The sequence below is a fragment of the Prionailurus bengalensis genome, chromosome B4, assembly GCF_016509475.1.
Source record: "Prionailurus bengalensis isolate Pbe53 chromosome B4, Fcat_Pben_1.1_paternal_pri, whole genome shotgun sequence".
Taxonomy (NCBI): Eukaryota; Metazoa; Chordata; class Mammalia; order Carnivora; family Felidae; genus Prionailurus; species Prionailurus bengalensis.
This window is the reverse complement of record NC_057358.1, coordinates 4729938-4752488: the sequence shown is the minus strand read 5'-3', so window position 1 is coordinate 4752488 and position 22551 is coordinate 4729938. Positions and strand designations below refer to the sequence as shown.

Sequence of the window (22551 nt, the reverse complement as noted above, 5' to 3'; positions counted from 1 at the left end):
AGGAGCTTATTTCACTGGAAATAACAGCCTGGAACACATGCGAGGAAGGGAAATGAGCCAGTATAAATGGCAGCATTTACGCACCAGAACAAAGAGAGTAAGGTGTAGAAGCAAAACTTCTGCGCTCTCTGATGGCGCACGGGACTAGTCAGGCTGAAGAATGCAGCTCAAGTGCTGGGAGGGGCAGGGGGAGCATGAGGAGGGCTCTAGTGAGAAAATAGAAAGTTACTAACACCTTAGTAAGAGGGGTGAGCAGGGGTGGAGAGAAAGCTGTGCCCTCTTTTCAAGATGCTAGAAACTAGTCAGATATGCTTTGTTTTTTTTTAATTGTTAATGTTTATTTCTGAGAGAGAGAGAGAGAGAGACAGAGCGTGAGTATGGGAGGGGCAGAGAGAGAGAGGCAGACACAGAATCCAAAGCAGGTTCCAGGCTCTGAGCTGTCAGCACAGAGCCCGACGCGGGGCTCGAACCCACGAACCGTGAGATCATGACCTGAGCCAAAGTGGGACGCCCAACTGACTGAGCCACCCAAGTCAGATACGCTTTTAAAAATGTGAAGAAAGATCTTAGGGAAGGAGTTAAAGTCTAGAGATCTTTAAAAAACAAATCATTGTTTCCCCAAGTTTAATGAGGAGCAGGGACATTAAAAACCACAGACGAGGGGGCGCCTGGGTGGCTCAGTCAGGTGAGCGTCTGGCTCTTGATTTCGGCTCAGGTCATGATCTTGAGGTTCATGAGTTCAATCCCCAAGTGAGTGTGGAGCCTACTTGGGATTCTCTCCCTCCCCGTCTCTCTGTCCCTCTGCCCCTCCCCCACTTGTTCTCTTTCTCAAAAAAGAAAAGAAAAGAAAAGAAAAGAAAGAAAAGAAAAGAACCACAGATGAAGACTGGACTAAAAGTAGGGGAGTTAAAGCCCCAGCGAAGGGATGGGTGTAGCCGGAGATGAGGTTACCGAGGGAGAGAGAAAGTTGAGTGAGAAACAGGGCAGCTTGTCCCAGAATGTTCCAGAGGATAGGAGGATAATGGCGGACCTGGGTAAATACAGGCTAGCGGAGGTGATGCCGTGGGCTTACCGCGAATGATGGCTCCTCGAGAAACCGTTTCCAAGGATTTCATGGAAGCGCACGAGGACTGTCTTCGCCCCAAGCACATTTGCCAACTTATCCAATTTAAAAGGCGAAACTGACCCCACTCAGGTCCATGTGCTGTGAAGCCAGGCCGTGCTGAGGGGCGGGGCACCCGCCGAAGCGCCACCTCCTTCTGGAGCATTCCGTGGCCTCACCTGCCTTCCTGCCCTTCTCCCCCCAGGGGGCGGCCAGCTGTCCCCGGCTCCGCGACTTGCCTGAGCTGCGTGCGGCGGTCCTCGGTGGCGTGGGAAGGACAGCTGAAGTCCGCAGACACTGGGAGCCCAGTAGCTCCTCCGCGAACGAGTTCCGCGCCTTCTCTAAGCCTCCCTTGCTGCACCTGTAAGATGGGAATACACTGTTGAGTGAGGACAGGAGGACAGATGGATGGACAGATGGACAGTTGGATGGATGGATGGATGGATGGATGGATCAACGGACGAGGTCCGGTGACCGGTGACCAGGATGAGGTCACCCGTCGCAGCCCTTAGTGCGGCGCTGGGCACGTAGAAGGCCACATCACCCCGCTCTGACCCGGTGTAAGCCACCGCCCTCCGTCTCTGCCACGTCAGTGCTCCCAGGACAGGCACAGAGGAGACGGAGTCCCCATCCTCAGTTTCCTTAGGACCACGGTCCTGCAGCCACTGACAGTGCCCTGGGTCCTGTCCGCTGCGACCACAGAGGTTTCTCTCGTCCCTGGTCCCCGGTCACATCCAAGAATCACTAGCCTCTTCCACACACCTTCTGTGTCAAAAACAGCCTCCTGGGTCAGGCCCCGGATCGGGAGGTCGCAAACACAAAGACCTCCGCGTGATTCACCTGCGGGTGGTCGGCTGGCCTGGGCCTGTCAGCTCCTGGGGAGGAAGGGTAGGGTAGAGGGGCTGACCGCTCATCTGTGTGCACTGTTGTGCCCAGCAGCCCCGTGGACCGGCCTGCGAGGCCTGAGAGTCAGGCCTCATTCACTCCTCTCACAGCAGACAACCCTGAAGCTCAGACAGTGGCAGCTGCTTCTCGGGCCCGGCGGGCCGGCCACAGGGCCACCGAGACACGTCGCGTGAGGCCTTGCAGCCATCTTTCCCGGGACCTAGTGCCCGACCTCCCGGCCCAGCTCCTTTCTCTCTCCCCTGGCGGCCGGAGCCATCCAACTGTCGCAAACAGAAAAGGTCCTTCTTCCCTGGTGGCAGGGGCGCTGGGGGCTGCAGGCCACAGGCCTCAGTCTTGCCGGTAGGGACGGGATCCCGTGGCCACTGCTTTGGGAGCACTGTGACCTAACTCACCCTTTCTGAGCAGCGCATCGGGACGCGTGGGTGTGCCGCCGTCACTCCTCTGGTCTGCTCCCTCCCCGACTTCTTGCCAGATGGGGAGAACAGCAGTGCCCCGAGCAGAGGTCAGAGAGGAGGGGGTGAGGCAGCTGTGCCCACGTGGAAACGAGCACCTGCTCTGAGCTGCTGTTCAGGCAACGGCGGTCCTGACGCTTTAGGATATCGCCCTGAGGTCAGAGATACAGTAGAAGCACCGGGTGCCCCCTCAGAGCAATTGATTTATTACTGGTTTTAAATTAAAGTTGCTAGAGGCGTCTGGATGGCTCAGTCGGCTGAGTGTCCGACTTCGGCTCAGGCCATGATCTCATGGTGGGCGAGTTGGAGCCCTGCGTGGGGCTGTGCGCTGACAGCATAGAACCTGCTTGGGGTTCTCCCTCTCTCTCTCTCTCCCTCTCTCCCCCCTCCCCTGTTCTTTGTGTCTCTACATGAATGAGTGAATAAATAAACTAAAAAAAAAAATTAAAAATTAATTAATTAATAAATTAAAGTTGCTGCTTTACAAGTTTGATTAACTTTTTTTTTTCCCCCTGGCAAACTTTGGCTCTGCCTTAAGTTAGGTCAGTAATCGCTGTGAAACGAAGCCTGGGACCCACGGAAATGTAACAGTTGACCACAGACAGGAGGTGGGACTGGCCAGCCAGAGGAATTACAGCAAGTCCAGACAAACTAGCGCCTGGCCCACGCACCTGCTCACGTCCCTGTGGGCAGCGGCACACGATGACAAGACCATCTCTAACTATGGGAAGCAGGGTCCTCTCCCTTGTTCCGAGCGATAGGAAATACAACATGTGACTCGCCTTGGAAAGGTTCCCACCACAGTTAAAACGCTCGGTGTTTGAAGGCCTCCATTTCAGGACTCCGGAAACATACCGTACCCAAAGCCCTTCTTGCAGAAAGTGCCGGGTAGCTAGAGTGCCATTGTCACTGGGGCTGCATACGTGTGCGGACAGTGCACGCAGAGAGATGTGCGTCCTGCCAAGCTCCCGGGTGTGTCGTTGACCAAGAAGAGTGGGAAGGACCGCCCTTGCCAGGTGCCCGGCAAGTCTAGGCAAACTGTGGGCACCGACTACCCACAGCCCCTGCCAGGTCGCTGTGTTGAACGCAGGGCAGACACAGACCCTGCTCTTTTTTTTTTTTTTTTTATGTTTATTTATTTTTGAGAGAGAGAGACAGAGTGTGAGCAGGGGACGGGCAGAGAGAGGAAGACCCAGAATCCAAAGCGGGCTCCAGGCTCTGAGCCGTCAGCACAGAGCCCGACGCGGGGCTCGAACCCACGAACTGCGAGACCATGACCTACGTTGAAGCCAGATGCTCAACCGACCGAGCCACCCAGGCGCCCCAGACCCTGCTTTTTTAACACAATCCCATGACAGCAGGGCCTCTGCCCTTTTCCACGTGACACGTTGGTGGCCCAAGAATCACAGCTTTGCTCGGACAAGGATCTAAACCGCAAAGATGATCTCCAACTTCTGCGCCTTCAACATGTGACCATTTTCCTGTCCAATGGAAGTTCACTCGACGCCCGGAGCACCTGCTCTGCGGCGCTAGGAGCGGAAGCAGGGAGCAAGAGGAGACGCGGCCCCCAGCATCAGTGGGGTCAGGTGTTTAACTCAGCCCGAGACCTTCTGAGAACTTAGAATAGCCACCCGCTCCGCTTCAGGGACGTTTGTCCTTGGACCTGCGAGAAGGTGCCTGGAGGGAAACGGGCCCGAAGCTGCCCCAGGCGGAAGGCTGGCTCTGGGCCCACGGGGGAGGGGGTGATAGCAATGGCCCGCACTCTCAGCCCTGATAAGGCAGGTGTGTGTTATCTCCTCTGCGGTGAAGTCACCTGCCCCAGGCTGCACCACCTGTGACTGGACACACCCCACAGCTTCCTGGTTCCAAGGCCAGGGATGGAACCACCCGCTGCGCTGCTCCGTGGGGGAATGTGACTTGTGTTTAGGGTTGGGGACACAGCAGGGACTCGGCGGGGGGGGGGGGGCATTCGGTGAAGGCAGCACGTGGCTCACAGTGGCCCGATGGAGGGCGGGCTCCGGCAGCAACATGTGCAGATGTGCTCACGTGGGCACAGGGTGATCCCCACGCAGGAGTTGCAGGCAGGGTGTGGGGGTGCTAAGCGGGGGAGGGACACGTGGGTTCCGGCAAGTCAGAGGAGCCAGGTCCTAAACCGGTCTTACTCGTTTGTCACCAGACCCGGCCCACAGAGCCCACAGAGTGTGTCTGTCCCTGGGGTACCCAGGCTGGCTGCAGCCATCGGTCTGAAGGCCTGGAAGGAGGACAGCCAGCCCACACCCCTGTGCCCAACACCCACACTCACACACACGCACACACTCACAGAGGGGTGTCCCCCCAGAGGGGGATCCCCCTCCCCTGGGCCGCGGGGGGCCTGTTGCCCATAGGGACGCCCTCGGGGACTCCAGAACCGTCACTGGGAGAAGTCCCAACATCCCCGGCAGCAGGGCCAGGAGGTAAACTGAGAGGGGCAGGAGAGGGAATGAGTCTGGGTGGGAGAGCTGACCTCCAACCGGCGACGGCCACGGGCCCGAGGTTTTGTCCGGGAACCCCTGGGTCTCTGTGCTGACGGACCACATCCTCTCCGCCTCTCTGTTGCGCTTGGTTCCAGGGGCTCCTTCTCAGCAGATGTAGGTCCTCCACTCAGGCAGGCAGCCTCTCTTGTCTCCCTGACACCCAGTGGGGGTGGGGGCGGCGGGGAATGGGACGCCACACGGGCTAACGTGGAGGTCTTCTCACTTGTCTTCCTGTGCACACTTCTTATGTGCCCCAGGGCTCCGCGGTGGGGCGTCCAGCAGGTGCCAGCCAGTCTCCCAGCCTCAGGCTCATTCCCAGATGGACGCCCTCGTCCCATCACACTGGGAACCCGGCAAGAGGTGCAGCCCCGTAAGGAGACACCCGTGGATGTGAGGCATCTCTAGTTCCTTCTTGCTCCTTCCAAAGAGCTGGGCCGGGATCTGGAGGGAGAAAGGGGCTGGACCAAGCTGGACGAGGCTTTGGCGACACGTGCCATGTTCCCCCGCTTTTCCCAGCACTGAGCTCAGCTGTCAGACAGTCTGTGGAGTTGGTCACTGGGGAGCGGCGATCCCTGATGCCGGTCCCATGAGGCTGACCGACCGCTCACCTGCTTAGGCAGGAGGCCAAGGGGAAGGGGTAAAGGAGTGACTTCCATACGGATTCCTTCTCAAGAAGAGAAGACACCGTGTTAGAGAGGAAGCAGGGTCCAAAATGGCAGGCCAAGGGTGGGGAGGGACTTACCAGAAGGGTGGCTCTCTCCTCAATTTCTGGGTGGCCTTGGGCATTGGACTCTATCACCTGAGACTCCATCTGTGCATGGGCGCAGTGAGCGACAACGAATAATTATCACCTTCCGGTCCCATGAGGTCACTCACTAGATGGTCTTTCTAAATACAAGCGTCTGTCTGCACTGTGTAGAGCTGTGCGGTGAAGGCTGATGTCCAAAAGTTGACTAATGTCAGAATCTAGGACTGTGTGACGTGACTCTACCCTCCCGGCAGACGAGTTTATCAGTGCCATCAGAAGGGTGTAACGACAAAATTGAGAGAGAGGTCCTCCTTTTCTTGCGTGTCGGTTCACATCAAACACAAACCAGCTTGCTACCGAAGATGAGGTTCGTCATAGAGTAATTACACTTCCTGATGATCAAAGATACTTTGATCTTTGATCTTAAGCGCCCCGATCATAGACGGTGGACATATTATCCTATTTTGTAGATGTAGATACCGAGACCCAAGTTAAGTTCCCAAACCAGCAAGGGAGCCAGAACCAAGAGCTTCATCTCCTGATAGCGTCTGAAAAGCTCCTCCCTCATTACGACGCATCATTTAATACCAAGGGAGAAATAAGAAAATGTTAACCATCTTGGATTTTTAATCACAAGCCCTGCTAATCAAGTAAGAAGAAAATAAAATGTAAACTATAGATTTATATCTTCAAATATTCTTAAAAGGATATCCTTGTTGTCAGGAGCCCCGCCCGTCCCTTGTCACTTCTGACCACGTGGTAGCTTCCTGTGCCAGTGCCCCAGGGGGACCACATTCTCCACCCAATACTGGTTGTGGGTTTCACTGAGAAACTGATTGCTCAATATTTATTGAGGTCTCTGTACTATTCCAGCACGAAGATGAAACAGCAATTCTTCCTCAAGACGTCTTTATAATGTTTATTTATTTTTGAGAGAGAGAGACAGAGCATGAGCGGGGGAGGGGCAGAGAGAGGGGGAGACGCAGAATCCAAAGCAAGTTCCAGGCTCCGAACTGTCAGCCCAGAACCCGACGCAGGGTTCGAACCCACAAACCGTGAGATCGTGACCTGAGCTGAAGCCGGACGCTCAACCGACGGAGCTGCCCAGGCGCCCCCCTCAAGACGTCTTTATGCAAGAAGTTGGACAACTGGAACCTTCCCTTTATGTGTCTCTCCACATCTGGGTCCCTGGCTCGGGGTGCGCTGTGCCGTGCCCAGGGACGCGTCTGCCTGGCTGCCCTCTAGGGAGGAGAGACGCCGTAGTCTGTCTGATGGGCTGAAACGGAGACGGCTGGGGTGTATACAGTTTCTCAGGAGAGGGAAGGAGTTGGTGCGTCACACACAAAGGCACAGGCAGGTGGAGGATCTGGGAGTCTGTAGGGACCAAGAGGACATTTGCTTGAGAAAGACACCGTGGAGACTCTGGTGCAAATGTCCAATTGAGGGCCTTGGGTGTCACTTGCTAGGGACCCGGGGAGAGTCCCCAAGGGCTGAGCTCTTGGTCTAAAATCTGCTACTCAGAGCAGTGGGCAGAGATGACATCCTTCCAGAAGACAGAGGAGACCGGACTGGGGGAGTTTCCAGACTGGGTTTTGTGCTTAGGGCTGACCCTTAGTAAACCCTCGAGCTAGGCCACGTTCACAGTCTTGGCCACCCCTTTCCACACCCCTCTGTCCCTAGCGTCTGCAGGGGCTGGCCCGCTCTGGATCCCGTGCTGCATGCATGGCGCCCCCCAGGCTCTCTGGAGGGACACCCGTGAACGGAGCAGACCCCCCATTCCTCCCCCGTGCCCTCATAGAGAAGCTTGAACCTAACAGTGGAATGGGATCAGAGGAATCACGGGGCCGGAGGAGAGGTATTCCGGGGGGAACAGGAAGACCTTTCCTCACCCCCGAAATCACACTTGGGACGACCACGTGATAGACAGTTGGCATGTATGCATCACGCTCTGCACGCACACGGGCCTCTTGCTGTCTTGAAGCTGCGGGCACCTAGGGGCATCTTCCGTGGCCTGGGAACTTCATGATGCCCAGGGTTCCGCCCTGGTAGAATTCCACTCGCTTCTGCCACCCATCTGCCTCCACCAGGGCGTCCTGTTAGGCCAGAGCTGACAACAGTTCCAAGAAAAGAATAGAAATGCCAGACAGTCCCCCACTCCTCCGGGACCTGCTGTGTCCACCGAGGGAGGCTCCCCTTCCCTCCCCAGCCATGGTCTCTGTGAGAATCAGCCGGGTGAGAAGCTTCTAGAGTGGCAGGTCTGCCATCGGGGCTAGCAGAGGCTGGCTGGCCTCCCACGGCCCCCATGCTGGTTCCCTCCAGGCTTTCCTGGGCGGGCCCTGCGCTCCAAATTCCGGCCTTTCTGGTTTGCAGCTGGTGCGTCCCTCCCTGGGAGGAGGATTTCGCCCAAGGACATGGGGAGGGCGGAGAGCCTTCCTCCTCCCTTTGCTCCGAATGCAGAAAAGGAGGGGGGTTCCATCCCTTGGCAAGACTGCCACGGGAGCTCTGCCCTCACACAGACACAGCCTCCCGTCCCAGCCGCCGGTCCCCGTCTCCGACGTGAGCCCTTTGAGCCAAGTGGCAGCCGGCTCGGAAGCTCTGTGACAGGTGTACGTGACATGGCGGAGCAGCTGTCTAAAGAACAGGTGGCCGAGTTCAAGGAGGCCTTCACCAGTTTTGACAAGGACGGGGATGGAAAGATCGACGTCCAGGAGCTGGGTGCCGTGATGCAGGCCCTGGGTGAGAACCTGTCGGAAGCCGAGCTGAAGCAGCTCATCGCCCGGGTGGACACCGATGGCGACGGCCATATCAGCTTCGACGAGTTCCTGGCAGAGATGGCCGAGATCATGAAGTCCTCGGGCAGCAAGGCGGAGATGCGGGAAGTCTTCCGTGCCTTCGACCTGGACGGCGACGGCCACATCAGCGTCAACGAGCTCAAGCAGGCCATGGCCAAGCTGGGCGAGAATCTTTCCCAGGAGGAGCTGGACGCCATGATCCAGGGCGCCGATGTGGACCAGGACGGGCAGGTGAACTACGAGGAGTTCGTGCGCATCCTCTCTCAGAAGTGAGGCCCGGCCCGGGGCCCATCTCCTGCCTGATTCTGGTCCTCGTGCCTTTTCGGGGCCCCTGCTTCCGTGGCACAGATGTAAAGGGGAAGTCTGGGTGGGGGGTGGGAAATTACCTACTGGAGGGAGGGCCTGGGTTCCGCCCTGTCTGCCCTCGGAGCAGCTCCTGTAGAGAAACGGGGAGGCCCCCTGCCTCACTGGGCTGCGGTGAGGGACCCCAGAGCAATGTGATGGCTGACATAAAAGCAATTGGACTCCGAGAGCGGTGCTTGCAAGTCTGGTTGGAAACTGGAAAATCAAAGGCCCCGAGCGGTGGCATCTGGGGTTCTTCTGCGCCTCTACGCCCTGTGCTCGGGCCTAGTGGGGGAGCAGACCTGGGTGGGCCAGATGGTCTGCCTTGGCCTCCCCCGCATGCCCCAGGAGGACATCAGGTGCGGGCGGCCGTGTAGGGCTGGGAGGGGACAGAAGAGGCACATTTCTTTGCTTCAAGGGTCTGCCTGAGCTTCTGGTCAGGACCGGAGGCCGGAGGCTGGAGCCCGGAGCCTGGGACAGAAACACTGTCTACACCACAAACCATAAAGTCATCACTCCTTGCATTTAGCCAACTGTTCTGTAGGCTCAAATAAAAAAAAAAAAAAAAAAAAAAAAGAAGTGTGTGTGTGTGTGTGTGTGTGTGTGTCCTACACGTGAGATGCAGGAAGGGTCTTACAGGTGAAAAAAACAAAGGTGGGGACACCAGGGGATCAGACCCACCTCACTCGAGGGGCCTCACGGGGCAGGACCAGAGGCTCCAGCTGGACACTGTGTGTCGGGGGCAGCACCTGGGGTGGGGCCAGGGTCCGGCCGCGTCCTGGGGCGCCCGGCTCAGGGCGGAAGGCGTTTCCTGGCTGACGGCATCTCGCTCTCCCATGAGAAGCCGCTGTCCTCTGCCGTCCCCCAACCCCGTTCGAACGGGGCTTCGTGGCCTTGCCGTGTGGTCCCCACACCTGGACCTGCTGGAGGCTGCCCGCCTCAGCTTGGAGTTCCCACGGCTCCCTCGTCCTGGTCCTCAGAGATGGCTCATTCAAGGGCACCCTGCACTCGAGGAAACAGGACCAGGGTGGCCTCAGAATGAAATCTGGGTGGGGCGCCTGGGTGGCTCAGTCGGATAAGCATCCAACTCTTGATCTCGGCTCAGGTCACGATCTCACGGTTCATGAGTTCGAGCCTCACATCGGGCTCTGTGCTGACAGCCCGGATCCTGCTTGGAATTCTCTCTCCCCCTCTCTCTCTGCCCCTACCCTACTTGTGCTTTCTCTGTCTCAAAATAAATAAACTTAAAAAATAAAATAAAATAAAAAAGAATGAAGTCGGGGGGCTGGGCAGCAGGGGTGTCAGGATCATGGGGACTCAGGATTCGGGAAGCACACGATGTTTTCCAGCACTGTCTGCACACAGCCGCGCTGTTCTGGGCGTCATTCAACGGCGGGCTTCTCCTTTCTCCTTTGTGAAACGAGGTTTTCTTTGGTTTTTGGTGATGACTGACTTTATTTTCTCTCAGCTGCAGCAGGTCCGTGGCTCTGGCTCAGGCGGGGGCAGGGGCGGGGGGGCAGTCAGAACCGGCTTACCTGGGGGGTTATTGCAACATACAGGCGCCCGCCCTTACCGCCTGCCCCTCACTCCAGCATGGGTGGTGGGTGGTGGGTGAGTGACAGAGCCTGTCCAGCTTGTCCCCCCGTGGGAGGGGCAGGGCCAGGTCACCGGATGGGAGGGGCTGGTACACAGATGATGCTTTTCTTTGTTTTTTCCCCCCATTTGACACCTTCAGTGGATCACTCCCGTCTCCTGTGACTCTCACACGCTGCTGCCTCCTTCTTCTCAGTCCTGTGTGCAGAACAAGTCCCCAGGTATGGCCCAGACCCCCCCCCCCCAACACAGCAGGTGTCAGACACAGCAGGGGAGGTCCTGGGTGGGGGCTGGGAATTGGCCGATGGGCTGGGGGCTCTGAGACAGGGAAAGAGTTTCAGGTCCCCCCCACACCAGGTTCTGAGGCAGGCAGGGGAGGGGCGGGTGGGGAGGGGGGGGAACAAGATGATGGAAGCTGGGATCTCCTGGAGGTAAAGATGTGGAGATAAGGAGGTGGGGCCAAGACAGCTGCCAGACCTGGTGTGGTCAGGGGTGGGGAGCCAGAGGTTCTCCCCGAGGTCAGGCTGGGTGTGCTTCCTTCCAGAAAGTCCCCGTCCCCTTAGACACATAGGTCACAGAAATCTGAGTTTCTAAATTAGTGACTCCTAAATACCAAGCTGGTCCGAGATGAAGGTTTCCAGGCTCTGTATGGAAACAAGAGAAATGAAGACCTTTTTTGACCAGCTTAAGTGTGTTCAGTTTTTAACATTCTGAGAATATGCTCTTTCTGTATTTTCGGTGTTAAATGTCCTTTCTCCCACAAAGCCACTGTGATGGCAGATGATAGTTTTGTGGGATGTTTTTTTCATGTTCTTCCGCTGACAAATGAAAAGTCCTATCAGTGCCCCAAATTAATTTTGCTATTTCACTGTCCCATGGCCCCAAATGTCTGAGAGCCCACTGCTGGTGCGGGTGGAGTGTAAAATCTCTTTTCTTTCCTTTTTTTTAACATTTATTCATTTTTGAGAGACAGAGAGAGACAGAGCATGAGCAGGAAAGGGGCAAAGAGAGAAGGAGATACAGAATCCGAAGAGGGCTCCAGGCTCCAAGCTGTCAGCACAGAGCCCGACGCGGGGCTTGAACCCACGAACTGTGAGATCACGACCTGAGCCGAAATCGAGAGTCGGACGTTTAACGGCCGGGGCCCCCCAGGCGCCCGTGCTGTCGTGTTTCTCACGCTGGCTGTGGCTCCAGGGACGCTGGCTCTTCCCCTCCCCAGATCTCTGCACATCTACGGTGCACGATACTGAACACAGAGCACACGGCCCTCGAAAGACCGGAGCTCGTAGAGGGGCAGCCCCGGGAGCTAGGAGAGGGGGCTGCTCCCTGGTGGGCTAGGTGCTCCTGGAAAGGGCTCGATGGGACCACGAGGCAGGAACAAAGCAGCGGGCACCCCTCTTTATGTGTTGCCCCAGGAGAGCAAGCGTGGAGTCTGAGGGTCTGGGAAAGGAAGGGACTCTTCGGGTCTCCGGTGAGGGACAGACCGCGGCCCCCACCTCAAGGGCCCCGGAGGCCGCCCCTCCAGCAGTGTCTCATCTACCTCCCCCACCCAGAACTTCTTCCACCGGAGAAGAGACCCAGGCGGCCCCGAGGAGGACTGACCCCTGGGGGCTGGAGGGCTGGCGGAGAGGGTCAGCCAGGACCCACGGGGTGGGGGAGCATCTTCTGGAAGCCGGCACTCTGGGTTTTAGGGACTTCCCGGCTGCACCTGACACAGAACCAACTTGAGCGTGGACTGCCGATCTCCCGGAAGATCTTTGAGGGTGGGGTCCGGTTACACCCCCGGGGTTCAGGCAGCAGCCCCGCCCCAGCCTAGAACTCCAGGGGGACCTGGAAGCAGGCAAGAAGCGTCCCGAGAGCCCACAGGGTTCTCAGTGACTTCAGGAAACTCAGTTCTCTGAAAGCCACTTCTGTGAAAATCCGTTTGCCAAGACTGGTTCCACAAATGGCCAACTTGCCGGTATTTCCCAATTTACTAAAAAAAAAAAAAAAAAAAAAAAAAAAAAAAAAAATTATTGGTAAAAACACTCTGTGGGGATGGCAGAGATTCATATGGGCTGAGATGACTGACGACTTTTTGAATATCTCTCTGGAGTTTCTCTCATCCAGTTTAAAGTCTTAGCTTTGTTCAGTGTTCTGGCTCGGGAAATTATTTATCAGTTCACCTGAACCCCACACCACAATCTGATAAAGATGAACGTTCTCTGTTTTTTATTCTTGTTTTTTTTATATATGTGAATTTTTTTAATAAAAATTTTTTGACGTTTATTTTTGAGAGAGAGAGAGAGACAGAGTGTGAGCAGGGGAGGGGCAGAGAGGGAGACCAGAATCTGAGCAGGCTCCAGGCTCCCAGCTGTCAGCACAGAGCTGGACGGATGTGGGGCTCGAACTCGTGAACCATGAGATCATGACCTGAGCTGAAGTCGGACACTCGACCGACTGAGCCATCCAGGTGCCCTCCCCACCCCCTCTTTTTCTTCAGGTACATCGGGCCTGTCATGTGGGGGAAGGAGAACTGAGCCATTTCGAGGCTAAGTAGCTGTACGTGTCTCCAGTGTCAAGGATCTTGTGGATTATAGATTAAATTAAGTCTCTTCTAATAGAATTTCAATATAGGCTGTTGCTTTAGTACTTCTTTTAATTCACGGATGTATTAACTGTCTCCGTCAAGAGGATATTTTGTGTGCGTTTCAGGCAGTATTTGGTACAGGCTCTCGGTGTCTGAAGCATGATTCATCCACAAAACTGACATTTAGCCGAGCAGAACTGAGCTAATAAATCTACTGGAACCAGCTGGGGAGAGACAGCTTTGGTGAAAACAAAACTAATCTGAACTAAAGCAAAGTTTCCCTCAAATCCTTCAAGATCTTACTAATCAGTACATTGATTGCAGACAAATTATTCAACTTCTGGTCAAAACATATTTTAATTTCCATATACTAAATAATACATTTTTTTTTTCACTGAATTGCCCCTGGATTTTTGAAAATCCTCGTTTATATCTATTCCAGACAGGCCTTTCTTTTAAGGTCCCTATCAAATGGCTCCTCCTCCAGGAAGCTTTCCAGATAGGCAGATACACACCTTGGAGTGAATGAATCTCTCCCTCTTTATACCATTCCCATCAAGGTGCATCTTGTATTACGAGGCCTTGTGAACGAGGCCTGGTCTCCTTCCTCAGAACCCCAAATAATAATATGACTCATCAACATTCACACCAGATTGTCAACTCCTTGAGCGCAGGACTCCAGGGCTCTGGCTGATCTAGTGTAAACCCTCCCCCCATCCGCGCTAGATGCTGGGTGACTGAGTGGGCTCCTTCCCCCACGAGGCATCACCTCTACCCCTGAGAGATGCCCGCAGGAGTACAGGGGATCTCTGCAATGTCTACTCAACAAGACTGGAGATGTGACTGAGAGAGAGGACCTCGCTCATGCCCTGTCCCCCGCGAAACACAAGAACAGTGCGCGTAGATTTAAAACTCCAATGATCCTGTATTAGGCTGCCCCAGATGAACAGAACCGATGGGACGCATAGAGATACGTAAGAGGACATTTATTATAGGAACCGGCCCGGAAGTCCCGCCATCTGCCGTGTCATTCAGCCTGAGTCTTAGGGTCTGAGGATCGAGGGGCTCGGGTATAAATTCTGAGTCTGAAAGCGAGAACGAGAAACGCCCATGTCCCCAGGTGGGGAGAAGAGGCGTGTCCCAGCTCAAGAACAGAGATCGAATTCGCTTTTCCTCTGGCTTTTTGTTCCATCTGGGTCCTAGATGGACTGGGTGGTGCCCCACCCCCACTGGGGAGAGCCACCTGCTGGACTCAGTCCCCCCCATCAACCCCGCTCACACACACCCAGAAAGAATGTTTCATCAGCTATCTGGGTGTCCCTCAGTCCAGCCGGGTGGATGCTAAAACCTAACGGCCGCAAGTTCGCCTGCTCTCGGTGTAGAAATGGGGAGTTTCCAGGGCCTGTGAGTCACAGGACAGACGGGGACATCGATGCCATTGTACCAGTTTATAGGGTTTCAGATCAGTGCTCTTCACAGGGCACATCCCCTCCGCCACCCCGGCACAGGGCCTCTGTGGGCCAGATTCTCAGGAAAAATCTAGATAAGACATCGTGTCCCATTTCCTCCGTAAACCAGTCCCGATTTTGAGTTTGAGGGTCCACAGTATGGCTGCCATACCCCTCACTCACTGGGACTGCTCGGTGACCCTCTAAGCCGGAGGGGAGCTGGCCTCTCCCAGCCTCGCACCCCGGAGTCAGGCCTGCCCCTGCCTCCCAGCCACCGCCCAGCCCGCATGCCAGCTCCCCTGCTCCTCCCGCCCTTCTCTCTGGCTTTACCGTATCTGGGCAAGGGCCCAGGTGCCCCATTCTGCAAGCTCCTTCTTGCCCATCTGCGGTTGTTTACCACCTCGGGGCACCCTCGCCTCTTCCCTGCTGCAGACCGTCCTCACGCCCAGGGCACTGGCACCCGATTTCTATCTCACCTCTACCGTTCCAGCCTGCGCCTGCCCTTTGCTGGGACCCAGTGATCCCTTTTATTTTATTTCATTTTTTTAATGTATTTGTTTGAGAGACAGAGAGAGGGACAGCGAGAGAGAGGGATGGGGGAGGGGCAGAGAGAGAGAGGATCCCAAGCAGGCTCCACGATGTGCCATCCAGGCGCCCCCAGAGCCCAGTGATTCCTGTCTCAGCCACACGACTGAAGCACCAGAGAGCTGCTGAGAAAGGCCATACGTGGGTCCCCTGATGTTCTGACCCCCAACTCGGTCCGGGGGCCCAGGCTTGACCACCTGTTTTGCGCTCCCAGGTGCTCGTGTGGCCAAGAATGAGAAGCCAAGGGTAAGGAGCACTGCCCCAGGGCATCCCTGGAAACCATGACTCTCCAGGTGCCCACACCCCCAACCCCTCCTTTGCTCCACGGGGCAGACGGGCACAGCCTGTGCACAGGAATCCCAGGAAGCAGGCACTGGTCGTCACGGGTCCCCGCGGTGGGAGGTGCTGGGGCACGAATCAGGTCTGAGTCACTCTGTTTGGGAACAAATGGTGCTCTGCTTGGTGACCTGCCAGCCCCAGGACCCACTCTGCCACCCGGAGACTCTGGTGCCAGGCACTTCCCCAACTCGGCTTTCTGCTGCCTTTCTGCCTACTTGACCTCTGACCCAGAGGGAAGTCAAATGTTGGGGAGGGGGCTGTCCGTGCTCTGGGGGGAGCCGTGCTCTCCCGCGTCCAGAGCCTCGTGGTCGTGACAGCACAGTGGAGACGGAGGTGGTGGTGGGGACACCCATCCTGGAGCCACCACCTTAACGCGGGTCTGTGAGGACACGGAGGGAAATGTCGCACCAGCCTCTGCCCTCTGAGGGGGACGAGAGGTGGGCAGAAACAACCATATGCAAAGACAGTGGGAGGCAGGTGTGTCGTCGATGGATTCCAGGGTCATGAGACGCTGAGGGGTGGCTTCGTGCTGGGTACTGGAGGTGGGGAAAGCTCCAACAGGTGAGAAAGCGTTCTTGGCAGAGGCTAAAAGCATGATGGCGGGACGCGCCCTGCCTTTTGGGGCATCCCCACTCCCTGGGAGGCAGGGGAGATGCTGGAGGGGCCCCGTGACAGCTGGCCTCGACTGTCATGAGTTTGGAATTCTTTTCGAATCCCAGTGGAGGCAGTCACTAGCCCTGTGACCTTGGACAAGTCGGTTACGCTCTCTGCTAAGGCAGTGGTGCCCGGAACAGCTTGTTTTCGATAAGGAGTATCATCTGTGTGTTCTGAGTGCACCGTTTTTTCCCCAGAAGATCAAAGGGAGGTTTTAAATCAGGGGAGGTGCACGGTCCCATCTGTGCTCTGGGAAGGTTCTTTCGAGATGCTGGAGGAAGCAGAGCAGGGAGCCAGGGGCCTGGAGGAGGAGGCCGCTTTGATGAGCTGAGCCAAGTTGATTGGGGGGGGGGTGGGTCAGGAGGGAGAAGTCATTGGCTCTCAGGGGGGTCCCCACCCGGTCTACTCCACCCAGGGGGTTACCCCTGTTCTTGTTGCGGTCGGAGGGCCGGCTACCGCTGGACACGAGTGGCCTCTTGCCACATCAGATGGGGAAAACACGTTCAGTTCTCAGAACCGCAGGGAGCCGGAGAGCCTCAGCCTCCAAGGGCAACAGGGCAGAGTGTGCGGCTCATAAGGCTCCCGGGACCTGCCCGGTGCCCGATGGCCTGGTCCAGAAATGGAGGGAGGAGAGCTCCAAACGCCCTCCGGCCAGGACTGTGGGGCCCAAGAGGTAGCTTCCTGTGCAATCCCCCCCCGCCCCCCCGCCAGAGGGTCTTACCTCCATTCCAGCTGCTCAGGTGTGGGGAAGGGGACTTCCGGGCTACTTCAGCCACCTGCCCTAGGACACGAGGAGGGAGAGAGCATTCAAGGGGCCCGCTCTTGTGGGGACGGGTGTGGAAGAGGCTCGCTGAGTCCTTCCTCCTCCGCCTCTCCCTCTTCTGTCAACAAACACATGCAGAGCAGGATTATTCCAGGCACCAGTGTTGGTGGTCAAGTAAGTGCCCACCCCACAGCACTGCCCATCAGGGACACTGGGGGCGCTGTCACCACATTGGCCTAGGGACTGATCCTGCCATGGGAACACGGGCCATCTCAGCAGGGCCACACAGCACCTGGCTGGCCTTGCCGACCACTGGGCAGAGGGCACTGTGGGCTCAGGGGAGAGCTCTGGGTTCACTGCACAGCACCCCCTTCCAGGCCCCTTCTCCGCCTGTCTCTTGGATCCCGGCTCTTTCTTCTTGGAAGCAGACCCAGGCCCTGGAGAAGGGCCCTCCACCACCCAGAATGCTTCCCTGCGGGGAGGGGGATGGGCTCCCCGAACTGCCACGCCATTCACTTTGCTGAAGGTCATTGAAATTCTGGAAGTTTTCTCTTTGAGAATGGACCTCCTTCCCAGTGCCACCATGGCGGGTGGGCCCCACGCTGCTGAGCTGCCCCAGCAAGGAGCCAGGGTGGTGCAGGAGGGCAGAGACGCGGGGCAAGGGGAGGCTTACCGAAAGGCGGCAGAGAAGGGGGTCTGCTGCTGCACTGGGGACTTCGCTTCAGCTGTTCTCGTCACTCGGATCTCAGCACGAATGTCAGCCCCTCACGGAGGCCACCTGACCTCTGGTCATGCCTCGTTGGACCTGCTTCCGCTCTGCGGAGCGTCACTGTCTGATGTTGTCCTCGTCCGCTTCCCCACATCCCCCGCCCCTCTACCAGGACGGGAGCTTCATGATGGCCGGGGTCTGTCTTGCTCCTTGTCGTCAGCCTGGCATTTGGGTTCCATTCTGTAGGACCGATGAGCATGCGGACGGCCATCCTTTTCAGTTCCGGGCACCTCCCTTCTCAACGACGGGTCGAGACAAGCTGGGACCAGATCAGAGAAGAAGGATCCAGAAGACCCCGCGGTGTTTGCCCCGGCGGGCTGCAGGGGGGTGTCCCTTGCTAGAGCAGGGGAGGCCTGAACCGAGCTCGCTGAGTACCTGAGGGACATCCTCAGACTCAGACCTGCTCCGTGGGGCCTCAGGGCTACAATTCGGGGCCCAGAGCGGAGGCTCCTCAGGACAGGGCTCCTCGAGTAGGGCCACGCGGGCTCCGCACTTGCTCAAGGTGCTGGTGCAGGTTCTGAGGCTGGGAAGACATTCGGGAGGGCCTCGTCCATCCTGCGGGGCTTGCTGGATGGACACTGATGATGCCGTCAGATTTCTGACGTTCAACGAACGGTTCTCTGGTTTCCATCGCGGGGTCTGAAGATCCTTGTCTCACTGGAAATAATGAGCGTGCCCTCCCCCCTACCCAGAACTCTAACAACCTCTGTAGCCTCCTCCGGAAGGACACCTTGTAATGGTGGGGGCGGGGGCGGGGAGCATGTGAAGTGGGGCAGAGGCCGGAGTGAGCTCCCGGCTCTCAGGCCACCATGTTTGGGCTGACCGGTCACAGCAGGAGTGGGGGTGGGGAAACAATGTCAGCTACTCACGGAGGAGTAGAGAGGGGCGCAGGGGCTCCCACGGGCTCTTCAGTGCAGCTCAGTCATGCGCGTTCCGAGGGGCGCCCCACATCCACCCGGAAAAGGAAAGAACCGCGGCTCAGCAATTTCAGTTTGGTTGGTAAAAACACGCTTTGGGAAGCAAGGGTCCTTGGTAAAAAGGGCTTCGGCTGGAGGCTCTTAAAAGCCCCAGAGCTGTGAGGTGGCTCTGGGAGAAGGGAGGCCCTGGGCGGAGGGCGGGGATGCGGACCCACCGCAGGGCCAGGCGGGGTTTGGAGCCCAGCTCCACCTGCCAGTTTCCCGCGAGACGGGGCGGGGCGAGGGGTGGGGCTTCCTGTACTTCCCGAAGAAAGTGCTGGCGCCGCAATCAGCGTCCTCAGGTCCTTGCCTTCCCCGGGCAGGGGTGGGCTGGGACGGGCCGGGTGGTGGTGCCGGCCGCGAGCGCCCTGCTCCGGAACCGGGACTCGGCTGCACTGTGGGGCTGCGTGCTCCTCGCAGGTCGGCGTGTGCCACTGGTGGCCAGGACAGGAGGCCCGGGAGGGACTGGGAGCCTCCAGGCAGAGGAGACCTGCCTTTAACAGACCGGACTCTGCCACCTTCGTGTTTTCCCTCCTTTCCCCCACTCCAGCTACTCAGGCCGACGTCACGAGTGGCCTCGGAGAGCTCAGTTTCTGAGTTCTAGAAGGAACAGGCAATACATGTGGGGAGCCTTCGTGCCGACGGTGTGTGGGGTGGCAGTGGCGGGGAAGGGAGTAGGCCGACCTTGGTGCTGACCGTGAGTTAGATCTTGGGCAGTCTCTTGGCCCTGGTTTTTCTGTTTGCAAACGAGGGCGTAGTGATGCCTCTTTCTCTGCAGATTTTATCAAGTTGTTAGAGTCGAGGCCACGTTGGAGCCGCTCACACACGGTGTGAGCCGTGGTGTGCACGTGCCTTCCCTCACGCTTCCGTGTCCCTGCCGGGGCTGGTCAGGGCCTGTGGGCCGTGGGCCCCAGACCTGCCGTGGTGGACTTTTCTTTGCTTGTACAGTTTTGGGAGGAGCCTGAACCATCCACAGGGGCTGCTCCACTTCCTTCTCTGGGTTTTCCATGAGGCACAAGGGGATTTCCTGTCAGGAACCACCGTGGTATCTCTCAGGGCCAGCGGGGAGAAATGGTGGAAACAGAGCCCGTTATCTCTCTCAAAACAATGCTGGTCCCTTGTTCTGCGGGCTGGCAAAAAAAAAAAAAAAGAAAAAAAAAGTCTTTTCAGGCATGTACTTTTAGACCAGAGGATTGTGTTACGTGCATGTGATTATCACAGGGGGTTACAAAAAACCGCTGGGAAGGAATGAGGGGCAGGGGGTAGGGAGGGGGAGAGACAGAGAAAAGGGACCCCAAAGATCTTTGAATTCACTGGTGGCCAACCTTTGGGACCTGACCACTGACGGTACCTGGGTTGACTTTAGGACATAAAATGGCGGAAGTGACAAAGGAGAGGGCAGCCCTCCCTTTAGAATTGAGGCAGGACTTGCTAACATAATTTTGTTTTCAGAACACTGATTGTTACTGTTTCCTCCTATTTGTAGCAAGGGAAGCTGGTTTTCTACTTAATAATCATGACATAAGGTGGTCATTTAAAAGAAATACAGAACATGTAGACAACAACATATTCAGTAGAGAATAGGGCAAAAAAAAAAAAAAGGCAAAATAGAGATAGTGACTCTCAGATGAGTGACCTTCTGGAAACACAGGGGTAACCAGATGTCCCCTACATGGAGGAAGGGACCCAGGCCACAGAGGGATGGGCCTGACAAGAGTCCCTGAGGACACCAGGGTGATGGGCCTGGGTGTGGGCAGGCTGGAGAATGGGGGACACAGAGGAGAGACAGCAAGGGACACAGGGAGAGAATGTCACCTACAGAGACTCCCAGGGAGAAGCAGGGTCTCAGGACTCAAGCTGGAGGCCACAATCTGGCTGCAACCACAGAGGGGACCTTTTAAAGACCTTTTAAAGTCACGGCTTCCAGCTCTTCTGATTCATTTCATCAAAGGCTTGGGGAAATTCCGCGAGGCCTCAAAACTTTTGTTTTTGCTCATCAAGAAAAACAGTGGGGCCACTTTTTTTCTGTGACCTGTAGCTTTCGTCTTCCCAGCCCACAGTCAGGCAGAGCAGCGGGGACCGTTAGCGGGGTTGGCACGATGGGCCCGAGGTTCAGAAACAGGAGGACACTACTGACCGTCAGGTCCAGGAATGTTGGAGAAAGAAGGTGCACTTCGATGACGTCAGGAAGTGTTCCCTTGTGGACAGGTGACAGCAGACCGGCCTGTGGCATGCATGCATGGGCTCTGAAGCCAGGGTCTCGGGCCAACCCCTTCTGGAAGCTTCTGATGTACACAGAAGTGCAGACAGGTGCCGAGGGGGCATGCTCTGCCCAGGATTACCCTCCAGGGTGGTCCTGTCTGCATCTCGTCCTCCTGCCGGGCCTCCCAGCTCACGTGGGCTCCGTGGCCCTCAAACACTCCAGCGGTGAAGCAGTTCAGGGATAAGCTCCTGGGCAGAGGTCGGCAGAGCGAGGCCTGTATCAATCAGTCCACAATTGTTTCTTGGGTTCAGATTCATAAGCCAAGCTGTGGAGGAATGGCCACCTGGCATTTTCCTGGATAATCTTCCAACATCATCTCTGTGGAAGTCCTGCCCACGGCCAACGGGCTCCACTAACGAGCCGCGCCTGCCACTCTGAGCTTGTCCCAGAGCGTGACTCCGATTGGCAGCTGATATTTGATGTCCCCATTTGTTATCTCCGTCCGTGGCATCTTGACGAGTACAGCACGTGTGTCCCCATTACAGTCCCTTGGGGGGTGCTCAGCTGCCGAGGGTCGCTGTCAGTCTCTTTGAGTGTCTGCTGTGCAGCTGCCATGCTCCCTACAGTGAATTTCAAGAACACTGGGCCCAAAAAATGAACAACTCGGGCAACAACAGATGCTGGCGAGGACGCGGAGAAACGGGAACCCTCTTGCACGATTGGTGGGAATGCAAACTGGTGCAGCTGCTCTGGAAAAAAGTATGGAGGCTCCTCAAAACAATTAAAAATACAACTACCCTACGACCCAGCAATTGCACTACTAGGTATTTATCCAAAGGATACAAAAATGCTGATTCAAAGGGGCACGTGCATCCCCATGTTTATAGCAGCGCTGTTGACAATAGTTGAATTACGGAAAAGAGCCCAAATGTCCATCGACTGATGAATGGATAAGAAGACGGGGCTTATAGTGTATATAGTGGAATACTACTCTGCGATCAAAAAGAATGAAATCTTGCCATTTGCAACAACGTACATGGAGCTACAGGGTATTATGTTGAGTGAAATAAGTCAAAGAAAAATATCATATGATTTCCCTCACAGGGGAAGGGGAGGAAAAATCAGATAAAAACAGAGAGGGTGACAAACCGTAAGAGACTCTTAAATCCAGAGAACAAACTGAGGGCTGCTGGAGGGGAGGTGGGTGGGGGGAGGGGCTAAATGGGGGATGGGCATTCAGGAGGGCGCTGGCTGGGATGAGCACTGGGGGTCGTATGTAAGTGATGAATCACTAGGCTCTATTCCTGAAACGATTATTATTCTATATGTTAACTAACTTGGAGTTAAATACAATTAAAAAAAAGAACAATAGAATTGAAAAAATAAAATAAAAGAACTTGCTTAAAATGTGAAAAAAAAAAAAAGGAAAAAGAAAAAGAAAAAGAACATGGAGCCCATGGGGTTAGATCAGGCCACACCAATGCCAACCCTGTCAGTCCGTGGAAATACCTCTCTGGCCATTTCCTTGGGATGTAGCAGCGGACAGGAGCTTGAGTCCATTAAGAAAATAAGGTTGAGAAGCAGAAGCAGGCGCGACGGCATTGGGGCACTTGGGGCGCATGCAGGATACAAACTGGCACCAGTGCAACAGCCGTGGGCTCCTGGGAGCCACCATCACGTCCCTGACATGGGGACCAAACATCTGCGGGTCTTCCAGAGCATGGGCCTCAAGGCGCCCGCTTCACAGCCGCTGCACCACGGTGATCCGGCTCCGCGTCCCGTGGCGTGTGAAGAGGAGGGTGTCCTGGCTGGTGGAG

The 22551-nt window shown here is 56.3% G+C and overlaps 1 protein-coding gene and 1 long non-coding RNA gene across 2 annotated transcripts; one reads left to right on the top strand and one right to left on the bottom strand.

Annotated features, from left to right (window-relative positions):
• Positions 1–8122: 8122 nt before the first annotated feature.
• On the top strand, positions 8123–9043 carry LOC122472667 (calmodulin-like). Its single transcript, XM_043562437.1, has one exon. It carries the CDS (start codon positions 8133–8135, stop codon positions 8784–8786), a length of 654 nt encoding a protein of 217 aa, XP_043418372.1. The 5' UTR covers positions 8123–8132; the 3' UTR covers positions 8787–9043.
• A 4879-nt stretch (positions 9044–13922) lies between these two features.
• Positions 13923–19697, bottom strand: LOC122473167. The gene is made up of 3 exons (XR_006294602.1): positions 17480–19697; positions 16765–16924; positions 13923–16344 (listed from the first exon to the last, which is right to left on the bottom strand). It is a non-coding gene; the product is annotated as an uncharacterized LOC122473167 (long non-coding RNA).
• Between the last annotated feature and the right edge of the window lie 2854 nt (positions 19698–22551).